The 22,817-nt window shown below is 36.3% G+C and overlaps 3 protein-coding genes across 3 annotated transcripts in view; 2 read left to right on the top strand and 1 right to left on the bottom strand.

Moving 5' to 3' along the window:
• Nucleotides 1–17,030, top strand: part of LOC141819877 (uncharacterized) — a 70,599-nt gene extending 53,569 nt beyond the window's left edge. Inside the window, 22 exon segments of the mRNA XM_074707132.1 lie at nt 2,148–2,276; nt 2,349–2,501; nt 4,080–4,691; nt 4,762–4,833; nt 5,168–5,617; nt 5,717–5,903; nt 5,971–6,703; nt 7,142–7,258; nt 8,827–9,100; nt 9,524–9,637; nt 9,713–9,796; nt 10,685–10,735; nt 10,823–10,999; nt 11,090–11,400; nt 11,479–11,820; nt 11,967–12,051; nt 13,489–13,635; nt 14,427–14,531; nt 14,605–14,718; nt 14,804–14,908; nt 15,795–15,864; nt 15,948–17,030. Of these exon segments, the coding sequence (XP_074563233.1) occupies nt 2,148–2,276; nt 2,349–2,501; nt 4,080–4,691; nt 4,762–4,833; nt 5,168–5,617; nt 5,717–5,903; nt 5,971–6,703; nt 7,142–7,258; nt 8,827–9,100; nt 9,524–9,637; nt 9,713–9,796; nt 10,685–10,735; nt 10,823–10,999; nt 11,090–11,400; nt 11,479–11,820; nt 11,967–12,051; nt 13,489–13,635; nt 14,427–14,531; nt 14,605–14,718; nt 14,804–14,908; nt 15,795–15,864; nt 15,948–16,609 (5,094 nt within the window). The 3' untranslated portion in view covers nt 16,610–17,030.
• Nucleotides 17,031–17,700: 670 nt separating this feature from the next.
• Nucleotides 17,701–19,225, bottom strand: LOC141820045 (uncharacterized). The gene is made up of 3 exons (XM_074707324.1): nt 18,766–19,225; nt 18,248–18,604; nt 17,701–18,160 (listed from the first exon to the last, which is right to left on the bottom strand). Exons 1-3 carry the CDS (start codon nt 19,133–19,135, stop codon nt 17,811–17,813), a joined length of 1,077 nt encoding a protein of 358 aa, XP_074563425.1. The 5' UTR covers nt 19,136–19,225; the 3' UTR covers nt 17,701–17,810.
• A 1,577-nt stretch (nt 19,226–20,802) lies between these two features.
• The window catches only part of LOC141820092 (dnaJ protein ERDJ3B-like), a 2,795-nt gene continuing 780 nt past the window's right edge, over nt 20,803–22,817 (top strand). The window contains exons 1-4 of the mRNA XM_074707374.1: nt 20,803–20,906; nt 20,992–21,140; nt 21,305–21,431; nt 22,751–22,814. Coding sequence (XP_074563475.1) covers nt 20,833–20,906; nt 20,992–21,140; nt 21,305–21,431; nt 22,751–22,814 — 414 coding nt within the window. The 5' untranslated portion in view covers nt 20,803–20,832. The remainder of the gene's footprint in view (nt 20,907–20,991; nt 21,141–21,304; nt 21,432–22,750; nt 22,815–22,817) is intronic.

Below are 22,817 nucleotides of genomic sequence, written 5' to 3'. Positions count from 1 at the left end.
AATGTCGTCTATATAAAAAAGAAAAGAGCTAAATTTAATCTTTTTCTTATCAATGGGATAGAGATCCATTATTTATGGTCAAGAGGTCAGGAACTTATGAAGAATTGAAAATCGTCTATGATTACTGGATGTGTAGGGGATTCCATAGAATATAACAATCTGTACTTCCATGAGCAACTATAGAAGACCATACAAGGAAATGTGGAGGCAGTTGTAGAATTAGCAGGCATGAGAAAAAACTAATAAATAATCATAATCCTCATGGGAGAGACATCTGAATCAGAACGAATGGAAGAAGAATGAGAAGCAGCAGTGACATTGGCACCAGAAGATGGTGTAAGCTGAGTAGATGTAGGATAGCCATGCTTCTTCCAATGATGATAATGAGTATTATTTCTGTGACTTCAATGAGGATAGGGTGGAAAAAAGTTTCTACATGGTATCCAACAAGCCCACCTCCTTCACCACTAAACGGCCACCAGTAATAGTAGTACATAGATAGAGCAAGTTGATTAAGATGGAGATGATGTTGCATGTATCTTAGACAAATACAGGATCTGAGGTAATGCCAAAGAGATTCAAGGATGAAAACCATGATTGAACTCCCTGCAGAGAAGGATGAAGATTAGGTAGAAACTTAGTCATGAGGAAACCATAATTCTGCTTTAGCTGGAGAAAGATCAGTTTGATAGTGTTGTTGTGCAAATTCATTCCATTTTCTTTAAAATCTACTGAAGTTGTCTGCATAATACATACTGTTCAGACAAGGCTCATCACTGTGCTGACAATGCTTTAGGATATTCCCTGTATCTTTGCCAACTCATGAAACATAACGATGGAAGCTACTGAAAGCAGGAAACAATAGCATATTTGGGTTCTTGTCAATTCAAATGTATGATGGTTTTAACCTTGTATTGTGGTCCATCATCAAAATAAGCATGCCCCATGAGATCCCATAAGAAAGCAGAGCAAAGAAGATAGTTGATGGCATTGAACTAGATAGATTTATCAAGGACATTCAGAGGTTCCATGTAACTTCTATAGGAGGCCATGTAGGATGTACCGTCGTCACAACTCACAAGAGAGGTAATGTTAGAGAGTGAAGTTAAGATTTTGATGTTGTCATCTACTTTAGAATAAGAGTAGAGACAATGATATGCATACAATACTTATGAGGTATTGTTGGTGGCAATGAAGCTGAGGGGCAATTAGGGTCTTCTCCAATAAGAATATTAAGAGTAAAAACTTTCTAATACAAATCTTATTGCATACATGTTTTACATCAAGAAGAGAGACACTATAACAAACTGCAACTGTAGATGACAATGAACTACTTTAACAGAAGCAATATGAGATGTTGATTCTCATGTATCAATTTCATGGGGGATGGTAACCATAAATCACGGCTGATATATCTACATTAGATGGGATAGGTGGTGGAGATGCTAATAGATTGCATGTGTAAAGTACAATAAACTACTTTAGGAAAAGCAATTGGAATATGATGATACTCACAGACAACTTCATAGTGAGTATGACTGATTTTTAACTCTGTAAATGTTTCGATTCTATCACAACACTGGACAGGTAGTGTCATTTGTGTATGTTCCCTTCTCTATAATGAGTAGCTGCGTTATGCCTTATATTTCCATAATCCTAAACTTTTTCAAACAACATAATTCATTTGATTTTGAACTTCCACATAAATTCCACATGAAGAATTGATGAATTAGCATCCATAAAATTAACAATCTCTACATCACCCTTATCTTGATATGATAAGTTGTATCTGGTGCATTTTTAGTCAATCTCTCAACCTGAAAAAATCCCAGTGGCCTATATTGTGGACACTCCAATCAGGTGATTGTAAAGGATGTTCAACATTCAACATCCCAATACTCTATTGCATCTCTTTGGGTGATCTGAAGTTCGCCTTTTTGGGTGTGTTAAAATTGGCCTTAATCTCTTTTGCAATTTTCAAATTAGGATCAGATGGTGAATCAAAAAGATTAGATCTTAACATGTCTGTATTGGTTTCTTAAGTAGATCAGAAGCATCATTGTCGCGGCAGATATACATCCTTGTTTTGTTAACTTAAATTCCAATAAATGATGTTTTTTCATGATTTTATTGTTTCTTTGACATAGTGGAGCTATCATGGACCTATTCTTGAGACCTTGACAAAGAACATGCTCGTGCAATTCAAGCAAACAGCAGATATCATTGAGGGCTCAGCTGCTGCTGATCTGTTGATTAACTACAACAACATTGATAAGGTAGACTGAGAGAGAGAGACTAGTCGTAACTTTGCATCATATGCATGATTTAATTTCTCTATATATTTGTAGGTTATGTGGGAAGCTTTTCTGGAACCATGGAGTTTTGAGTTGAACTGGACTCGGAAATATATGGGTCATGTCTTGAATTCTTATGCAGTTACTGATGTGCTTTTAAATTCAAGAAAGCAGCTTAATTTAAATATTACAGAACCACTAATTGAGGTATGATTTTCCCTTAAAATGTCTTTCACTTTTCTGCTAGCAACTAATGCTAACTTAGAGAATGTATTAGATATTAAAGTTCAGGCTATTGCATCTTCCTTAATCCATGTAATTCTTGTTGAAAAAAAGCTCTTTTTTTCATACAACTTTGACGAATGCTTAGGGCAATGTATACAATTTCCCTTAGCGCTTTGAGTCGCATAGAACTTTTTCATTTAGTTATGAGAATAGAACATTTAATTAATTCAAATACTAGATGTATAACAACTACATATGTAAAACTCCAATATAAAATCTAATGATTACTTATAAAGTGAAACTTAATTATTAACTCCAGTACTCAATTCAAGCATAATACTGATAAATCCCCATCTTGTTACACAGATAGAAAGTTAAATAGAAAAACAAGTCCTGCTGATACACTTGATGAAGATATGCCTTGAACTTAAGTGCTCGTGGATTGTGTATGAGAGATGCCAGGAGTTGGGAGCATTTGAGCAATGTAGATCCACCAGTGAGCAGATTGATGTCGGAAAAGAGACTGTCGGCTCGCTGTCCAAAACCAACGGTTTGTCTGCCCTCTAGAGAGGGAAAAAGACTTAGAGAACTCTTCACTTGAAGGAGCTTGCAGAAGTAGAAAATAGTGTCTGATGGTTAGCTACTCTAGAAGAGGTAGGTCACAACTCTAATTTTGGTGTTGTTGCCTACAAGTGAAAACAAAGTGGTGGCTCATGGAGAAGATTGTTGTGATGGTTAAAGGAGAGGATCATGTGAAGAAAATGCACACATGTCCATAGATTCGCGGGGAGTTGCATTGTGGAGAAGTGCATGTAAGGGTGCTCTCCACACTTTCACTGCACAACTGGGTGATTCATGAAAGTCTGCTAAGGTGTTCATGCAATGAAGGAGAGGAGATGACCAAATGTAGAGAGTTGCAATATGGAACGCGAGCATTTCTTCAGTCCGTTTTCAGGAATGCCAGCAGTGAGATAGTGGAGATCCTCTTCATGCTAGCCCCACTGAAGTAGCATAGCCAATTTGGATGAGTTAATCTGGACAAGGCAAGCATTCAGATAGGATGTGGTTTTGCGGATTCAGTGTAGCAAGAGTGAGGATAGAAAAAAAGGGGTGGATGAGGGGAGGCCGGAGACCTCCCCCTAAGGGGGAATACCGCTTTGTAAAATTGTAACTGGAAAAGAATACCTCTGATACTATGTTACATTTGTTGAAGATACTTGCCACACAGGTATATATATGACTCATGATGAAACTATAAAACTAGAAGTATCATTGTGGAACTAAACCCACTACACCTATAAACAAACTAATTGACTGCAATACTGTTAACAACAGCCATATTCCCACACGAGAGGGTACTGGGGTCCTTTGAGTGCTCACGCTAATGGGACATCCCCTCTCAAATGATCAGTCATTTTGACATGTAACTGGTTCTGTCTTTACTTCAAAATATTCCATATTTTTCTCTAATAGATCTTTCAAACAAGGTAAGGATGGCTTGAGTTTGTAGAAGATCTGTATTCTTGTATTTTCTTCTCCTGATCTTGAAGTTTTCTGCAGGCTATTTTTAGATTGAATCACGTGGTTACCGATGCTTTCAAGAATGATGATGCTTATGGATTTCAAGATCCTCATGGAATCTTGGGATTACAGACTACTGAAGAAATACATAGCAGAAGATATGCCCCATATATCCTCTATAATGATACATCACTACCTCTGACATACCATGTGCACTGTGGATCTGCTGACATGGATGATGTGTACAACTATCATATGAACAATGAAAATGTTGTTCAGCCAGGGGTTTCTGTTCCAATTTTTGTTGAGGAAACTCTTGATGAACATTTTTTTCAATATAGGCCATCTAATTCTTCTGACAGGCTTCTAGACAAAAAGATGAGTGTCATATCACATCATATGATTTCTATATACTTTGAAGGAACTTCTGGGCCTTCAGAGCCTATGTCAATGGACCTTGTGGGTCTTAGCTTTTTTGAGGTGAATTTCTCTAAAAGCAAGCACTCAGTTCTTGTGGATATTGACAAAGATGGAAACAACTGTAAGACCGGGGAGCAGTACAAAAGCGATCAACATGAGGGATTATTTGTTCCTGTAGTATTTGAGGTTTCTATGCATCACTATAGCAAGATCATAAGACTGTACTCAACGGTACTTATTTCAATTTGTTGAAAGTAAATTTATTTGGACATGGATAGAATAACTTCTATATATGTTTCAGGTTATACTTTTCAATGCAACTTCAGTGCCTTTGGAAGTACGGTTTGACATTCCACTGGGTGTGTCTTCCAAGGTAGAATTCTTGGACATTATCAAGCTACAATAAATTTACAATTAACTATGTAACTTTGTCATCTCCTGCCAACATTGGTATGTCAAAAAGACTATATTCAGGAGTCTTTTGTAAAGATCATGGTAGGGTTTCAATACTTTCCAAGTTCTCACATTTGTTTGCTTGACTTATAAGCCTTTTTAGTAAGATAACTTTTTTGATTTTTTTACTTCTAAAATTGCTGCTCTCATCTTTTTTGAAATTTTAGTAGAAACTAGAAGGGTTGTCCTAAATTTAAATCTTTGTTTCTGGATAGAAAATTCTCAACAATGTGGCCAACTCTTTGTTGTTTCAGATCCTAGGACCAGTACTTCCAGGACATGATATTCCTTTGCCATTGCACTTGGCAGAGTCTGGTCAAATCAGGTGGCATCCAGCTGGGACACAATACTTGTGGAGTGAGGCACATTCACTGTCAAATATATTATCCCATGAAAGTAAACTTGGATATCTGAGATCTTTTGTGTGCTATCCATGTCATCCTAGTAATGATCCATTCCGCTGCTGCATATCAATTCAGGACTATAGCTTCTGCTCCGTAGATGCAGCAAAAGAGCATTCACCAGTAAAAATACAGGAGACTGAACCATCTCTCTTTAGAAGTAACAAGTCAACTTTTCTGAGGAATCATTTTATTCGACATGTGAGGCTGAATACTCCCCTCTTGGTGAAAAATTATCTTCCTAACTGCTTGTCCTTGACAGTAGAATGTGCTGGAATCACACGCACTTTTTCTCTTTCAGAGGTTTTGCTTTGTGCTTCTTACTAACCTTTTATAGACAGTATATAAATATCCTTCAGTTTTGATACCTATTATAATTCTTTGACATTATGCACCTTTCAGGTTGGTACCACGTCTATTTTTCATATTGATTCTGCACATGACCTTGGGTTGACCTTCAAAATGGAACAGTTCCAGAATATTGCATCAAAGTTTCCTCGAGCAGACTCATTTTCTTCAATGTGCAGATTAAATGGTTCTGTTTACTCTTCTTCAGAAAAATTGACATTTTATCCTGAAAATTCAAGTGGTAAAATCTTCACTTCTTTTGATAACTCTGAACATTGCATTGTGGGCTGACTTAAACATTATCGCAGGTCTTATTTGTGCCACTCTGGATAAAACAATGGATGCATATTGCGGGGCAAGGGAGATATGTCTTTCTGTTCCATTTTTGTTGTATAATTGTACTGGTTTGTTTCTCACAATCTTAGATGTCAACAGTGAGGGAACAGGAAATGCCATCGTTATTCCTCCAAGTTATAATGAGACTGAAGAAAAACATCTTCTCACTCAAAATGATGGCCTTGCATTTTTGTCTTCAGAGTCAAGATTGTCTTCTGGTTCAGTTCTCTTTGATAGTTCTTTGGAGAGCAGAAAATGTGGCAATAATTTTGGAAAAGAGGAATACAGCCAATCTTCAATTCACCATACAAGTTTCGCTGAGGAAACAGGAGTTTCTTATTCTAGTAAAACAGATGGTAAAGTTAGGAGGAGCTCATCTTTTTTATCATGGAAAGATGGGAAGGGTGTTGGATTTGTACATGATGGACACAACCTAAAAATAAAGCCATGTATCTATGGCCCCATCAGCCATATTCCTGCTACTGAACTTGTGGTTAAGCTGGCTGCTAGTTTGTCAAAAACCCGATACGAGAGCAATCGAAATCTATCTTGGTCTAAACCATTTTCTCTTGTCACAGCAAGTGGTTCGGCAAACATCACTGTTCCTCAGCCATTTGCTTCTGGTGCATTTTTAATCTGTGCAGCATCAGTCCCTGTTTCTGGGGAGTTATCTGGGAGGACAAGGGTAATTGTCTTTCAGCCCAGGTAATTTGCAAAGAAAAAATAATGAAAATGCATAACACACTGATAATCTGTCCAAACTGCAATTGTGTGTTCATTTATATTTAATTATATGTTTCAACATTTACTTCAATATTCTTCTCATTGTTGTTTTATACTAGGTTTTTCTTTTTGAAGTAAGATGAATCAAACCCATGATATTTTCTTTAAGTGGATAAGAAGGGACTCGATAGTTACTATTTTTCCAACTCAGTTAAAAAACTTCAATCTTGGTCTTAATAAATATTGTACTCTATTTTGATCATCATTCTATTATGGTATTTTTGTTTCTTTGCAAATGTTAATAGATTCCTTCTGATCAGTAATCTAATTGATGAGCGTTCACTAGCATTCTATTCAGCTTATGTAGCAAATGTCATGGAATCAACCAGGCTTAATATATGTATTTTTTATTTATTGCAGATACATCATATGTAATGCCTGCAATAAGAACTTGTTGTACAGACAGAAAGGAACTAACATTTCCCACCATTTGGGAGTAGGGCAACATTCTCAGCTTCACTGGTCTGATACATCAAGGTTTCTTCTATTGCAATGAGATGCAAATTCCACTTTTAGTAGTCTAATGACCCTATTTAGTTTTGTACCAATGCTGAACTATCCATCTTTGTGCACTGTTAACAAGTTTCAATCTAGGACATTTTCTGTTGATGTGGAGACTTGAGCATTTGCCCAAATATATCACAGCATCATAGATGCTGATGAGTAATAAAGGCCTTCACAGCTAAGATTATTATCTTGAACTTTATGGAGAACCCCTCAAATGAGCATCCATTATTTTCTTTCTTGGCACTAGAGTAGCAATTGGTAAACTAATATCTTGAAGGACCCATGTGCATCTTTAGAATGTTCCATTAAATGGTGGAATCTAAAATTTATTTAAAAAAATTTCAGCATCGCACCTTATTTCATAGGTGAATATTCTTCAAGTTTAAAATGCTGATCTGGCCATTGGTGCAACTTTATTATTTAATCATCTGCTTTACCACACAGTATGCTGTACTTGGTCAAAAGCATATTTGGTAACATCCTGTGGACCTCTATTCTGCTTGGATGGTTTATTTTTGAGATCCATATGGACAACTTAGGTCTCACTAAATAATGGAGTTTGATGTTTTCCTTTTATTTAAGCTTGTTTCCCTTGTTAATGTCCTTTCAACTCATTTTTCATACTTGCACCATGATGGCATTAGTATCTGGTAAAAATTAGAGTAAAATTTTTGTTCTGATATCATTTACACTATGCAATAAAGAGATCATGTTCATTTGAGGAAGGTTGAGGATCATTGTGTTTTTTATACAGAAGCAATGCTTTAAATTTCATTCCATGTTTGGCACAGGCAAGAACTTTTGTTCTATCTGCTGATCGACTCATGAGGAGATCCAAAATCTCGGGCATGCGAGTAGATCCCTCATTCTGAGCTAATCCTTTGTTCGCAAGTTCGTCTATGAGCAGTCTATGAGCTCATCCTTTAAATGCAAGTTCATCCACGAGCTCATCCTTCGTTCACGAGTTCATCCTTTGTCCACGAGCAAACGATTGCAAGATGACTACAATTTCTCCACTATTTCATGAAACAACATAGAAAAGCGATCAACTAAGGATTTTCACAAATCTTGTTCATCCTCTTCCCCCCTCTCCTGCTCTTCTTCATTTACTTTGTCTTCTCCTTCTCCGTGATGCCTCTGGCATAATGTGTTGGCACACCCTGGTATGGCATGCCACTATTTTGTTCTGGCATAGTGAAATTTCAAATCTTGTATACAACTACTTGTATTGAGCTTTATATGCTCCTTGTTGGATATAACACTCTTTACCAACGTTAGTGATATTTCCAACAGTTTTTCTTTATCAATTTGAATTCAAAATGCTACTTGGATTACTCATAGTGTAGGTTCTCAATTTCATCAAACATTTTCATCAATCAACAGTTTGCTTACCCATTTGAATACTGAAACATTTGCCTTCATCTTTGCACTAGTAACATTTTTTTTACGACTTATATATATATATATATATATATATATATATATATATATATATATATATTTCCACACTATAATTCATGAGCATTAATCTACTGCAGAGAGATGCTTATTTCTCTTCGATTCAGTGAAGCTGGTTCACAATGGTCAGGAAACTTCCGTCCAGATTGTCTTGGAGATGCTCAAGTAAAAGTTAGAAATTATATAAGCAGTGTATCTAACATGGTTCGAGTTGAAGTACAAAATGCTGACATGTCAATAAGCAAAGAAGATATGATCAAGAACTCCAGTGGGCATTCTATGACACATTTAATTCTTCTGTCTGATGATGATACTGGCTTTATGCCATATAGGATAGACAATTTCTCAATGGAGGTAATATCCTTTTGGAGCATTTTACGTTGTGAAGTATAATAATATAAATTGTTTTATGGTAATAAAAGCGCCTAGCTTTGTTTCTGTTTGAACTTCTACTCAGATCTTTCTCAGTCTTGAAATTTTGTTTTTGTAGTAGATGTTTATCTAACCCAGTTCATGTTTGTTATTAATAATGGAAACACATCATTAAAAGTATGTGACGTTAGTTCAAAATGGTTCCATGGCTAAAAATAGATATGTTATTTCATCAAACCAATAAACCATGCAATCCTGGACACAAACAAAATTAATCCTGACATTGCTCAAAGATGAGGGAGAAAGATCTGAGTAGATTCAAAATATGACACTAGTTCAAAATGGAACCATGCACTGATAGCAAATTATAAATTTTTAACCTACAGTTGTTTTTATGATTCTCAGACATTGCGCATTTACCAACAAAAATGTGAATCATGTGATACCACAATCCATCCCTACACATCTTACCAGTACTCATGGGATGAACCTTGCTACCTGCATCGTCTCATTGTTGAGGTATGCCAATCTTCCATCATTCGTGTAAAAGCATTCATTTCAATTAAAGCTAAATCAATATGTATATATTGCTAGGTTCCTGGGGAGCGAATTTTAGGCGCATATAGTCTGGATGATATAAAGGAACATGAACCTGTATGCTTACCTTCAACAACCGAGGTATTGAAACTAAAATCATAGTTAACAAAGAAAAACATATTGTTTATCCCTCTACTAGCATGACATTTATTTATTTATTTCATAATAAAATTTTAGAAAGATGCTTTGCTGGCAACCTCAAAATTTTTTCTTACTTCATAAATTTTGTGTTGTGTGACTTGGAGGTCACGGGTTTGAATCTCATAAATAACCTCTTGCAAAACAGGTAAGGTTATGTACAATAGACCAAGGTTTGAAATCTCGAGCCATTTCGTTCGATACTAGCGAAAATTTTCATTCAATTAGCGGACCGGCACCAACATAGCGTTCCGGCCGGGATGGAGGCGTCGCGCATGCCCGGATCGCCGACCCGCGCGTGCACCGGTCGCGATCGCGCGGATTTTTTTTAAAAATTAGGTTTTAAAACTTAGGTATAATAATAAACTTCTAGCTATAGTTGAGGTAATTTAAATAGACTTAATTAAAACCTCTTAAAATTATCGTATTATTTTTTAAAAAATATTTTATTTTTTTATTTTTAAATATTTAGATTAAATTTTTTATTTTTAGTTAATATATTTTATATTTTAAAATATCAAAATTATACCAACACAATACGGTACCGAAACTATATCGTTCTGGTTTGGGACCGAAACCTCGGCACGACTTGATATTTTAAACCTTACAATAGACTCTTCTCCGGGACTCCGCATTTGCGGGAGTTTCGTGCACTGGGCTGCCTTTTGTAAATTTTGTGTAGTTTTTTTGAAAAAACATCTGAACTTCATCTATAAACCTTGATTTTTTACTGTGATCTATCCAAGTACTAACTTGTATGTTGGATATCTGCTGCAAAGGAAGTTTATTTTCTGGTGCAGTTGTTTCCTAAGGCATCTATTTCTTATGCAGAAACCTGAAAGACGATTATGCATCTCTGTGCATTCTGAGGGAGCAGTCAAGGTTCTTTCTCATTTAAGTTGCATAGGCTGGTATATAGTGTTCAAATTGCAAATTTTAAAGGATATCTTCTCTATGCTTTTACTACAGGTTCTCAGTATCATTGACTCAAATTATCATGTTGTTAATAACCTTAAAGGGAGTGGCTCTCTTGAATTCAGAGATAAAGAAATATTTGATCAGAAGACGAGCAATGCTGGTTACACTGAAATGTTCACAATACATTTGCCATTTATTGGGATTTCCTTGATGAGTTCCACTCCTCAGGTAATTTGCTTCTTGAGCATGTTAATTTTGCAAAATAGTACAGAAAATGTCATTAATATATTCTCATCAAGATGTATTGTTTGTTCAAAGGAATTGATTTTCGCATGTGCAAAGGAGACCACTGTTGTTTTGGTGCAAAGTTTAGATCAGCAGAAGATATCTTTGAAAACCTTGTCTCTTCAAATTGATAATCAATTGTCTGATACTCCATATCCTATACTGCTCTCGTTTGATAAGGAGAACAGAGGACTAGCAACGAACATCTTGAGAAATTGGGAAAACAAAAATTCTCACAAAGAGTCCACTCTTAACAGTGCTGTCGAACCGGTCATTTACTTTGCTGCAGCCAGGTGGAGGAATATGGATAAATCTTTGGTCTCCTTTGAACACATAGATTTTGGGTATGAATTGGTTTTTTTACCCTTTTATCCATTTGTATATGCATCGAGACCCTTCTTATGTTACATTTTTATTTATAGATTGGCTCCATTGTCAATTGAACTGGAAGAACAAGTATTATTGAGCTTGTTTGAGTATTTTAAAGCAGTATCTTCAAGACTACTGAACACAAGCTTAGGGAGAAATTTTGAATTGGGGAATCATAGTAATAGTGCAGATAGAAACTTGGGAAATGCTCACGTTTACAATGGAAAAAATGTGCTTAAGGAGAAAACAGTTTTTGCAACTCAAGAAAGGAGTGCATTGTTACCTTTTGTGGTTCCAGTTGGTGCTCCATGGCAACATATTTTTCTTTTAGCAAGACGGAAGAAGAAGATATATGTTGAACTTTTTCAATTGGCTCCTCTAAAGTTGTCCTTAAGGTGAAAAGTTCCTATCTCTCTTCGTCTACTATGCTTGATAGAAATATAAGACGATCCTATTTCTGGCAGTTCAATTTTTCAAATTTTTATGCAATTGCTCCTAAATACTCTCAATTAAACGTCTATCAACTTTGTTCAATATTTAGTTTCTCGAGTACTCCTTGGGTGATAAGAAATGAAGTCGGTGTAAATATGGAATCTTTATCGCACTTCCACAGCAACACACTTCAGGTAGTTGGGCTGTTTCTGAGAATGTTCTTTACTAGAAATTGTAAGGCTGGTTTATTATTATTTTTACTCAATAATCTATGTTCTTATGTTCTTTAAAATGAATGCCTCTAAAATTTCTTAGTTCTTTCCTTTATTATATGGTTCACTTTTATCCTTTCTGCAACATCATTTGATTTTGATAATCTACAAATAGCTTATTATGACACTCGAAAAGTCCATTGATTTCTCTCCAAGTTTATATTATGTAATGTGGATCATCTTGTTTGAGGCAACTTTTGAAGTTATGTTTTCTTTTGAGTGGTATGGGTAAAGTCACTATTCTGTTGTTCGACTAGAACTACTGTAGTGTTGGCATAGACAATTTTTTAGGTACTGTGTGCCGATCAATATATTGTCCATGTTGCTTTTTTTGCCCTGTACTAGTTAAGACTTAATTGAAGCAGTAGAGGCAAAGGCATTGTGTAGTTGTGAAGGCAGAGGAATAGTTCACAAGCACTGAGATGGAGTTCAAGGCATAATAAAAGTAGACAATGATGAGATACAATGAGAAGGTGGCATAAATCTTAAGAGAAAAGGAACATAGATAAAAATTATTGATTTATACTTAATTTATTGTTAATCAGAAATGCATTAATAGATACATTAAAATTTTCATATTGGTAGTTATATAAAATATATAGTTAGTTAATTATAAACAATATGGTTAATTTTTAATCTGTTGGTTTACAACCAATTTATTACTAATCGGAGATGCATTAATAAATACATTTATTTATAATTAACTTTCAATTAATTCAGGTGTTTTTTATTTTAAATTTTTACTGGTGATTATTTGCTTAATGTTTAATCTCTATAATTTTAATGTGTTCATTAACCTCCATCTGTTTATTAATTTTTTGTTAATATTATTAAATTTTGGGTGTGCTTATTATTAATTATAAAATATTAATTAAAACTTTAATATAATTTGATATTACATCATCTGAAATAATCAATTGTCACCAATCTTGTGGTATCCTATTTATTTTAGGGTCAAATACATAGATTTATCACTCCATCGAACTCTTATCTGAAAAGGATATACCATTAGTAATATTCATATCCTCTACATGAAGATTAATTACTACTAGGAAAATAAATGTTGTCGGCTTGATGAGGATTTTTGATATACAATTTCAAAGTGAAACATATGGCCTGCATTTCTAGAAAGAGGAACAAGGCAAGTTTGGCTTGGATCCAGTGCTTGTTTAAATGGATTACTCGATACCACTAATATCACTATGAAACCACCTTTATAATGGTACCTTTAAAGTTTTATTCTATTCATGCCATATATTAGTTTATGAATGTTATTGCTTAAAAGTAGTAGGTGCTAATTGCCAGTGTGGTTCATATTCATCTTCCAATGATCTTTTTCATGGATATATTTTGTTGCAGAGAGGGTTGATGGCCCTTGTTGATATTGAAGCAGTGCCTGTTCAGTTTAGCCAACTAACATTAGCGCATCTTATGGCTAGCCCCGAGTCAATACAGGAAATTGTAACTCGGCACTACACTAGGCAATTGTTCCATGAAATGTACAAGGTGAATTGTGCATTATGTTTTGTAATTTCAGTTTGCATTGCCTTACTATTGTAATGAAAATCATGTATGTGTAGGAAACAAAAATCATATATGGTAACTGACAGCTCGTATCACCTAAAATTCTCCCTAATCTTGGGATGGATTCTTTTTAGTCAACCATCAGTAGCAATATATTTTGAATCTGTGTCATTTCTCTTGGTAATATAATCCCTGAATGTGTTTTATTTGTTATATATACATTAAATTGTCTGCGTGGATGGGTCTTTTCAGGTGGTTATTTTGGATGTAATCTACGATCCTCATTTTTGAATAATAGAGTGTGCAATACTTATTTAAATTGGTTATGAGTCTGCGGCATGAGGAGCTTGGGTTCAAATTCAACCACACAGATCGTATGCATTTTGATTTGGGATACACACATGCTAGTAGTCTATCTTTCATGATAAATGTCCAGTCTTTTATGGTTGCCTAACGGTTCATTAGAAATGCGTTGATGCCTATGATTTTCTCTGTATATAGTTTTAAAAATCAAATTGTTGATTTCTTTGAAAAAATGACTTAATCTAGAACTTTCATTTTAGTTTAAGTTTCCAATTTGATATGATTGGCAAGTTAATATAGTAGTAGTTCTACATGGGTGTATTCTATTTTATTTTCATATATTGCTGGACTAAGCGAGCAATAGCACTTTTTATCAATTGAATGAGATTTCCTCATCCATTTTTGCCATTTATTTTTCAAATCCAACGACATTCAAACCTTTTGTGGTCTGGTTGCTTCGTAAACTGTAGGTGCTTGGTTCTGCTGGTGTTATTGGAAATCCAGTGGGTTTTGCAAGGAATGTTGGTCTTGGTATCCGAGACTTTCTATCCTTTTCTGGAAAAGGAGTCGTACAGGTCAGCTACATCCAATGTAATAAATTTTTATTTTTTTTTTTGTATTTCTAATGAATAAATTGGGCTTTCACAGAGGAGCCCCAGTGGATTGATAACCAGCATAGCACAAGGTTCGAAAGGTCTTCTAAACAATACAGTATATGCCATTAGCAGTGCCACCAGTCAATTCAGTAAGGTTGCACATAAGGTACTTTCACATTGATAAAGCATATTTGTTGTCTTGTTTATCACTTGAGCAAATTCATTGCAAATTTTAACATTTTCTCATTCAGGGCATTGTGGCATTTACATTTGATCAGCACGGTCCTCCTCCACTGGAGGAGCAGCTGAATTACCTAGATTCGCATGGCAAAGGTGTTCTGAATGAATTTTTAGAGGTATATCTTCAATCTATAATTGACAAGAACGATCTATCTTAGTTTTTAATTACATGTATACTATATGATTTTTTAGAGTTAACTTGTAAGGTTTCAAATATTGTTCCACGCTGGTATTTGTCCCTAGCTGGAATGACCCAGTTTCAACATTTGAAGCATGCTGAAATAAATTTATGGGATTTATTCTCTAGTATCTATTCACTTAGTTTATTTACTTACAAAAATAAGAGTATATCAATTAGATAGTCATTTGAATTAAAATTTTATTGTCACATTGTATTGATACTTGGCATGCTTCTTCATGTGTTAAAGTGTGCTAAATTTTCATCATTATGCTTCTTCATGTATTATGTCCATACATGCTTCCTCAATTAAGTTTTTTACTTTTTAATAGCATTGCATCAATTAAATAGTTGAATTAAGAATAATTTTCATTCATTTTTTACTTTAATGCAAATGGAGATGAATTCATATAAGTTTTACTCCTTGTAATATTCCCTTCTCTACAATCTTGTTAAGCAAATTCATATGAGTAAAACAATGCCAGCATTCCCTTTGATCTATTCTATACCAATCCTTGCCCTGGGTCATATCTCTTCATCATGTTCCCTTTATCGTGAAGGAGCAAAATAATCTCTCCTTGATATTGGTCCCCATGAATCCACCACTTTCATGATTTCCCCCACCTGAAATCTCCAGTTCTTCAATTGGTTGGTCGATGCCACCGTGATCTACACTGTCTTCTCACTATGTTGAGTTCGCTTCCTATTTCCCATAATAAAAAGCATCCTTTCACTTGCATATGATTTTGTGATCAGCTGATATCAATTATCATAAGCTAACTTGGAGCTGTGGATAAAATAATGATAGAAATTAAATGTACCAGGGGCTCACAGGACTGCTTCAGTTTCCAATCAGAGGTGCTGAAAAGCATGGTTTACCAGGGGTTTTGTCAGGTTTCCATCCTTCAAATATCGAACTGTTTCCCCCCCTTTTTTAGGTCACATTATTCGACTTTTTAGTTTAATACATTCTACAGGTATAGCAATGGGGACTGCTGGGCTTATTGCAAGGCCAGTAGCTAGCATCCTTGAAGCTACAGGGAAAACTGCTCAAAGTATTAGAAACAGGAGTAGCCCACATCAGTCCTGTCACTTTCGTACTCGATTGCCGAGGCCTTTAGCCAGAGAGCTTCCTTTGTCACCGTACTCATGGGATGAAGCTATCGGAGTGGCAGTGCTTCAGGCAGATGGACTGAGATTGAAAGATGAGATATTTGTGATGTGCAAACCACTAAAACAAGCAGGCAGGTTCGTGATCATCAGCAAGAGGCTGGTTTTGGTAGTTTCGTCGTCTTTCCTGTTGGGGTTGGGCACACCTGAGTTTCTTGGCATTCCTCCTGATCCAGAATGGGTTATAGAAACCGAAATGAGTTTGCAGGGTGTGGTTCATATTGATAGGACAGAGGAGGTTGTGAATGTTGTTGGAAGCTATCTTGAGACAGTAATGGTGCAGAAAAGAGGAATCACAAAAAATAGACCTTGGAATCCCTCACCATCTTTGCCAGTTTTTCATACGAGTATTGAATTGCCAAACGAGGAAGAAGCAGAATACCTTTTACAGGTTTTACTATCGACAATCGAAGAAGGGAAGTCTAAAAGCTGGGGAATGCACATCCTGCATCGTAGCAATCTCAAGTGAAACCCAAGTGGTTTATTTATATAAACCTACCACAGAACTGCAAGCTGCGGCAATTGCTCCGATACGACTGGTAATGATTCTTCAACTTATTCTCATTTGAAGCCGCGGAATATATATCCAACAGGTTGGAAAGATAGAAGCCAATTTTGTGTATATACACAAGAAAAATGCGAGGTAGTAGCTTTTCTTTCTCTTTTTGTACATATCAGTATCAATCGTACACAATGTAAATTACCTTCAAAGTGATGATATATTCATTGTTACCAGAGCAATCATCACAAGTTTAATCTTGTTTGGATTAGAGTCTTCAATAAATTTTTAGTTCCCCAAATGAGGCAAACTAAAAGATTTTTGTGAAGCCATTGTGTTCTATTCCAAAATCTGTAGTTTGTGAAAAACAAGCACATCTTGTTGTTGATAATTCATTCAAACAAGCATCTCAACTGATTTTAGAGTGCTATGATTTATATACATGCATGTGTATATCGAAAATGCTAAAGAAAGCACCCCACGAGTGTGATATGGTAAAGTATTCAGAGGATTAGATAATCCAAATTTGAATCTTAAATGGTTGTTGGCATGTACTATGTTAAACAAAATGATTGAAGAAGTGAAACAAATACTTTTAGATAGAGTCCGTTAATTTGGATTAAATCTGTTGAATATTTAGATTGATTTGTCTTGTCAAATAATTTAAATAGGTTGAGTTAGTATTTTATTTATTTATTTTAAGATGGATTCAGGTGGGTTGATTCGTCTGGGTTTGGATCCACGTGGATCGGTTCGTGTTGGGTTTGAGTTGGTCCATAAGTTAAGAAATTTATTTTTTTTTCTAAAATGTAAAATAAAAATGAAAATTTTAATAAGCTTGTGGATTTAAGTCACCTAATTAACAATCAAATTTAAAATTTTTATTTGTAACTCGTATAATAATTTTTAGATAAATTGATTCGTTCTATCACGAATTAGTTTATTTGACCACAGTACTACTTCTAGAGTATATAGAAAATAAAGAAGGAATAGAGAGTATATTCAACTTTAAGATCGAGTTTATTTACAAAGAAACATTTGAGATAGAATTCCATGTTTACTTAAAAGAAACATGACATTACACGCTCAAGCATCAAGCATTACAAAGTAAGATTTAATCTAGTTTAAACAGGCCATTCATCAAAATTCCATAGCTCAACATCTCTGTTCATTATTTGCGTTTACCAATCTTGGCGCAGCAGGAAGAGAGGAAGGCGAAGATGGCGGCGAGGCCGCACATCAGCCATGAGACCACCAGAAGCAGCCAGTCCTCGGGCCGGATCCTCGGGCGGTGGTTCCTGTCCGCCGCCGCCAGCGCCCGGAACACCGCCTCGCCCACGGCGTACGACGTCGCCGGGTCCATCTCCTCCACCGCCGCGCCGTACTCGTTCAGGCACGAGATGTCGTAGGCGCCCTTCGTCTCCGAGACGCCCAGGTACGCGCACACCTTCTCCCGTGCCGCCATCCTCTCCTCCGGCGATAACTTGTCGCCGTGAGTCAGCACCAACACCGGGCTCTCCGCTGTTTGGGAATGCCAAGGGATGAGCGTTGGGCGTTCGACGAAATGCCTACTGAAAAAAAGGTACGAATTTTAGGGTTAGGACTCACTGGAACTGTTTCTGATGGGAGGGAAGTGGAAGAGCTCGCCGGTGGCCTCGAGCGGGCTGCTATCGCCGGAGAGGAGCGATTGGTAGAGGTCGTAGAGGTCGGCGACCACCACGGTGCAGTTGACCCGCCGGCGGGCGAAGCGATTGACTGCGTGGAACCCAGCGGATGTCGAGTCATCGCCGGCGCCGTGGCACGGCTGGCGGTGCCGGACACCGTGGCGCATCCACTCCGCCACTTCCTGGAGGCCATCGGCCATTCTGCGGCAGTCGAAACCTCGGGAATCGAAGACGCAGAAACCATTTCGCATTGACCTCAACACATTGTGTTCCTCCAGGCACACCGTTCGCCCCTCTTTGTCTGCGACAGAGCATTAAGAACGAGATCTAAGCCCAATCTGGAAGACAGTTTGCAATCTTTCGGATTTTAATCTCCAACTAAATTAAAAATCGAAGCTTTTTCCGAGGAAGAAGCAGATCGAAGAGGAAAGATCAAATCTTCGATGCGATCGAAGGGGATACCTGCAGGGGATGTGAAGTGGACCAATCCTGCGCGGCCGAGGACGCAGTACATGAGATCCACCAGCGAGCTTTTGCCGGCGCCGGCGATCCCCACCAGCAGGATGGTGATGACTGGGGGGACGTCCATCTCCTCCTTCGGGATCCCGCCGGTAGGGAACCAGAGATCCCCGGGCTTGTAGGAAAGAAGCCTGTGCCGGAGCTCGTCGAGGGAGTCGGTCCCCGCCGCCGCGAGCCGCTCGAGCTCGCTCACAACCCGCGCATGCGGCGACGTGCCGTCCCCCTTCGGCGACTCCTCGGCGATGGAACGCCACCAGTAGGAGGCCAAGCCCTCGCTGGCGTCACCGCCGCTTCCCTGCTCCGAGCTGCGCATCCTCCCTTGGATCTGCGGTCGTAATTGGCGATCGTGAAAGGTCTGATCACATTAAATCCGACCATGCAAGATCTCCATCCTCCCAAAAGATTCCTGTGACCAAAGTTGCTCATAGTTGTTTACTATAAGGGAGTTAAATCCGTTAGATTTTTTTTCCTTTACAAAAAATCTAAAAGGAAAAAAAATCTAACGCCGTTAGATTTGTATGCCCAAAGTGGCAAAGTGTGCGTTCTTAAAAAGTCATCTCATTATATTTTTCTAACTAATTATATTTATTCCAACGTCAGTGTATAAAAATAAATTGATTTGTTTCGGTAAAAGAAAATTTATATAAAGAGTATTTTTATATTAATTTTTAAAATAAATTTATCAAAATAATTTTTAAATAATTATGGTAATTATTTAAATAATTTTGACTTTTTTACTAATTAAGATGAAGGAATATTGATCAAATTTAAGGAGTTCTATTTATAATATTTTTGATTAAATTAAATGAGGATCAGCTCTTCCAAATCCCTCCTATAAAAAATAGGAGGATGAATATTCTAAAATGTTATGTTTTGAATTTATTTAATAAGTAAAGCAGAAAGAAAATCATCTATTTCAGGGATCAATTGGATAAAATGTGAGGCCCTCCAGTGGAATGAAATTCATCTGGATTATAAAAAAAAGGGGATAAAATCAATACTTAGATTATCCAAAAAAATTTGAAAGTCTTTTTTGATTTTTTTTTCAAATGGGTAAAGATTAGGAGTGTGTTATTTATTTTGATAAAAGTCAACTTATATTAATGGGGGTAGAATTGTAATATATAGTCAACGGATTCATTCAAAAAATTTTAATTGCTTTAAAATAAATAAACACATCGTGAGATAATTTTCTCAATAAAAAAAAATTGAAGTTGGCTAATTTTGTAATGGATCTATCAAGTAATCCATTATTTTTTGTAATCCAATTATATAATTCTTTGAATCAATTAATTATGATGGATTTGATCTTATAATTTTTTTTTATTTTATGATCATCGCATGAAATTAAAAAGTGCAAATGGTAGGGCATTTCATAATCAAATATTTTTTATTAAAAAAAATAATCTATAATGTACTGTCATTAAAACTCAATTATATCTGATTAATTGGCTATCGAAAAAAAATGATAAATCTTAGTTAGCCTCATTGATTATCTCTGGAGGTGATCGGTCCGGTTCTATAAATCGAGAAGTGCACCCACATCCTTGATTCCGCTCCCTATTTGAAAAAAAAAAATCTTACAAATACGTTGTAGTTAAGGATCGAATCGCAAATGTCCAGGTGACAATCTAATATCCTAACCACGGTACCATTAATTGGCTATTGAGTATTACCAAGAAGGATTTGAATAAAAAAATTATTGCATAATTACTTCTGGGGGTTTCAGTGAAACAGTTAAAATTATAGGGCAAAATAAAATTTTCCCCAAAATAAGTCTCCGGAATCACTAATTAATGGGGTCTGCGCCACGTGGTCCATTTCTATTGGTCTCATATTTCCGGCTCCTTCGCTCATTGGTGCAATTTTGTTGATCCACGTCTCGAGTCGCCACGTCATCTGCTCGATGATTTCTATTTATTTATTTATTTATTTATTATTATTATTATTAAAAAAAACCGTCTCCGATCGGAGAAGCGCCGATTCGATCGGTCCATCGCAAGTCTTCCCATGGCGACTCCGGCGAGAGGTCTCCTCTTCCTCGTCGCCTTGCTCCTCGTCTACTCTCTTTGCGCGCTCGGAGGGTACGGCTCGATCGATTCGCTGCTGGGTTTCGTTTTCCTGTAGGCTTTGCGTCGTTTTTTATCTCCGAGAAGTTTGGGGTTCCAGGAAGAGTTATTACGACGTGTTGCAAGTGGCGAAGGGAGCTTCGGAGGAGCAGATCAAGAGGGCCTACAGGAAGCTCGCTTTGAAGTATCATCCGGATAAGAACCCAGGAAACGAAGAGGCCAACAGGAAATTTGCGGAGATCAGTAATGGTGGGTTGACAGATTTTTGTGTTTTAGTTTCTTTTTCTTGGAACTGTGGATGAAATGTGATATCGGCTTTCTTTTTATCGGAATTTAGTGCTTCTGTTCTTGCTAACGTGCGGATTTTGTGATAGTCGGTTGCGTTTCTGAGAATTTGATCTTTTTGGCGCCAGCTTATGAAGTGCTCTCTGACGGTGAAAAAAGGAAAATCTATGATCGGTATGGCGAGGAGGGATTGAAGCAACATGCTGCTGGGGGTGGAAGGGGCTCGGGAATGAATTTTCAAGACATTTTTAGCAGGTAAGAAAATATCCTATTTTAATATTTGTATTATATTGTGGATATTTGTATACTCCTGTCCATTGGAATTGTTTCTCTGTCAGACATACTTTTTAGTCTTTGACTGCTCAATTCAATCGTAGGCTTGGTACATAAGCTACTCTTGCCTATTGATCTCATGGAATTACCATTTTATTTCACCAATTAAACCTATATGTTGTTGCTTTCTTCCCATCAATGCAAGGATATTTGAATTTGTTTTGGAACATAATGGATAATGTGTGGCAATTTTCAAAACAACCATCCTGCTACAAAAAATGCCCAAATAGGGCCTAGCAAGAAGGGATGTGAATGAATACCTTAAATTAGAATATATTGTTTACAAATGATTGATCTCTTTTGAAGTTATAGATCATTCTATTGGAACCTTGTCATGAGGAGAACAAAGACATAAGAGCTTCTATGAAGCAATTGGGATCACTGTCATGATGAGATAATTCATGATTGTATTTTATTCTATTGGACTCCTTTTATGAATAAAAAAGAACATAAGCTTCTATGAAGCAATTTGGGATCACAATTGTGAATTGTATTTCCAATCATATTAGCTACGGTCATACTAGCTGTTGCATTACATCTAACTCATTTTTAGACTTCATAACTTGCTATCATTATCCACTAAATTCAGTGGGAAGAGAAATAGCAAGTGGTTTATTGTGTGATTTTCCTAATGAACTTCTCTAGTGGGGATTCTCTTCTACTTATGTTTTGAGGACAACAAGAACAACAACAACAACAATAGAAGGAAACTGGCCAATGCATTTTGTAATGTTTAGTTTAGCATCAAGATATTTGTTCTTTATCTAGAGCTTTTACTATATAAATCATACTCAAATGCTTTTACCAAATAGTGTTATAGAAAACTTATCAGCCTTTGTCAACCAAATAGTGTTATACTCAAATGCATTGAACAAGAAACATCTAGATGCAAAGGGGATTCATCATGGCAAACTATTAGGATGTTTTTTTTTTAAGTTTTCATGTTGTTGACCTAACACACACATAAATATATGCATTTTCTTTCATTTTAATCTTATTCTTCAAGTAGTGTTTTTAGTAACTTCCAAATTAGTTCACATAATCTTCTTTATTTCATGCTATAACTTCTGCTTATATGTTCTTTTTATCTGATTCAGCAACATTCTTCTAATTTTATAGTTTATAGAAGCTGCAATTTTTAGCTTATCTTGCTTGTTATATCATCTAAATATCTTTTTAATGTTGAATGAATTAGCGCTAATACAGTCTAATAAGCATTGTTTGTACTGAGACTTCTTCAGCTTCTTTGGGGGTGATCCAAGAGAAGAGGAGGAAGAGACAATACCAAAAGGCGATGATGTTGTTGTT

This window comes from Curcuma longa, unplaced genomic scaffold (assembly GCF_044706935.1).
Source record: "Curcuma longa cultivar G26 ecotype Majalengka, Jawa Barat unplaced genomic scaffold, ITB_CL_G26_1.1 utg2646_np1212_2152390_RagTag, whole genome shotgun sequence".
Classification (NCBI taxonomy): domain Eukaryota; kingdom Viridiplantae; phylum Streptophyta; class Magnoliopsida; order Zingiberales; family Zingiberaceae; genus Curcuma; species Curcuma longa.
Note: the sequence above shows the minus strand (reverse complement) of the source record. Positions and strands in the feature narration are given on the sequence as shown.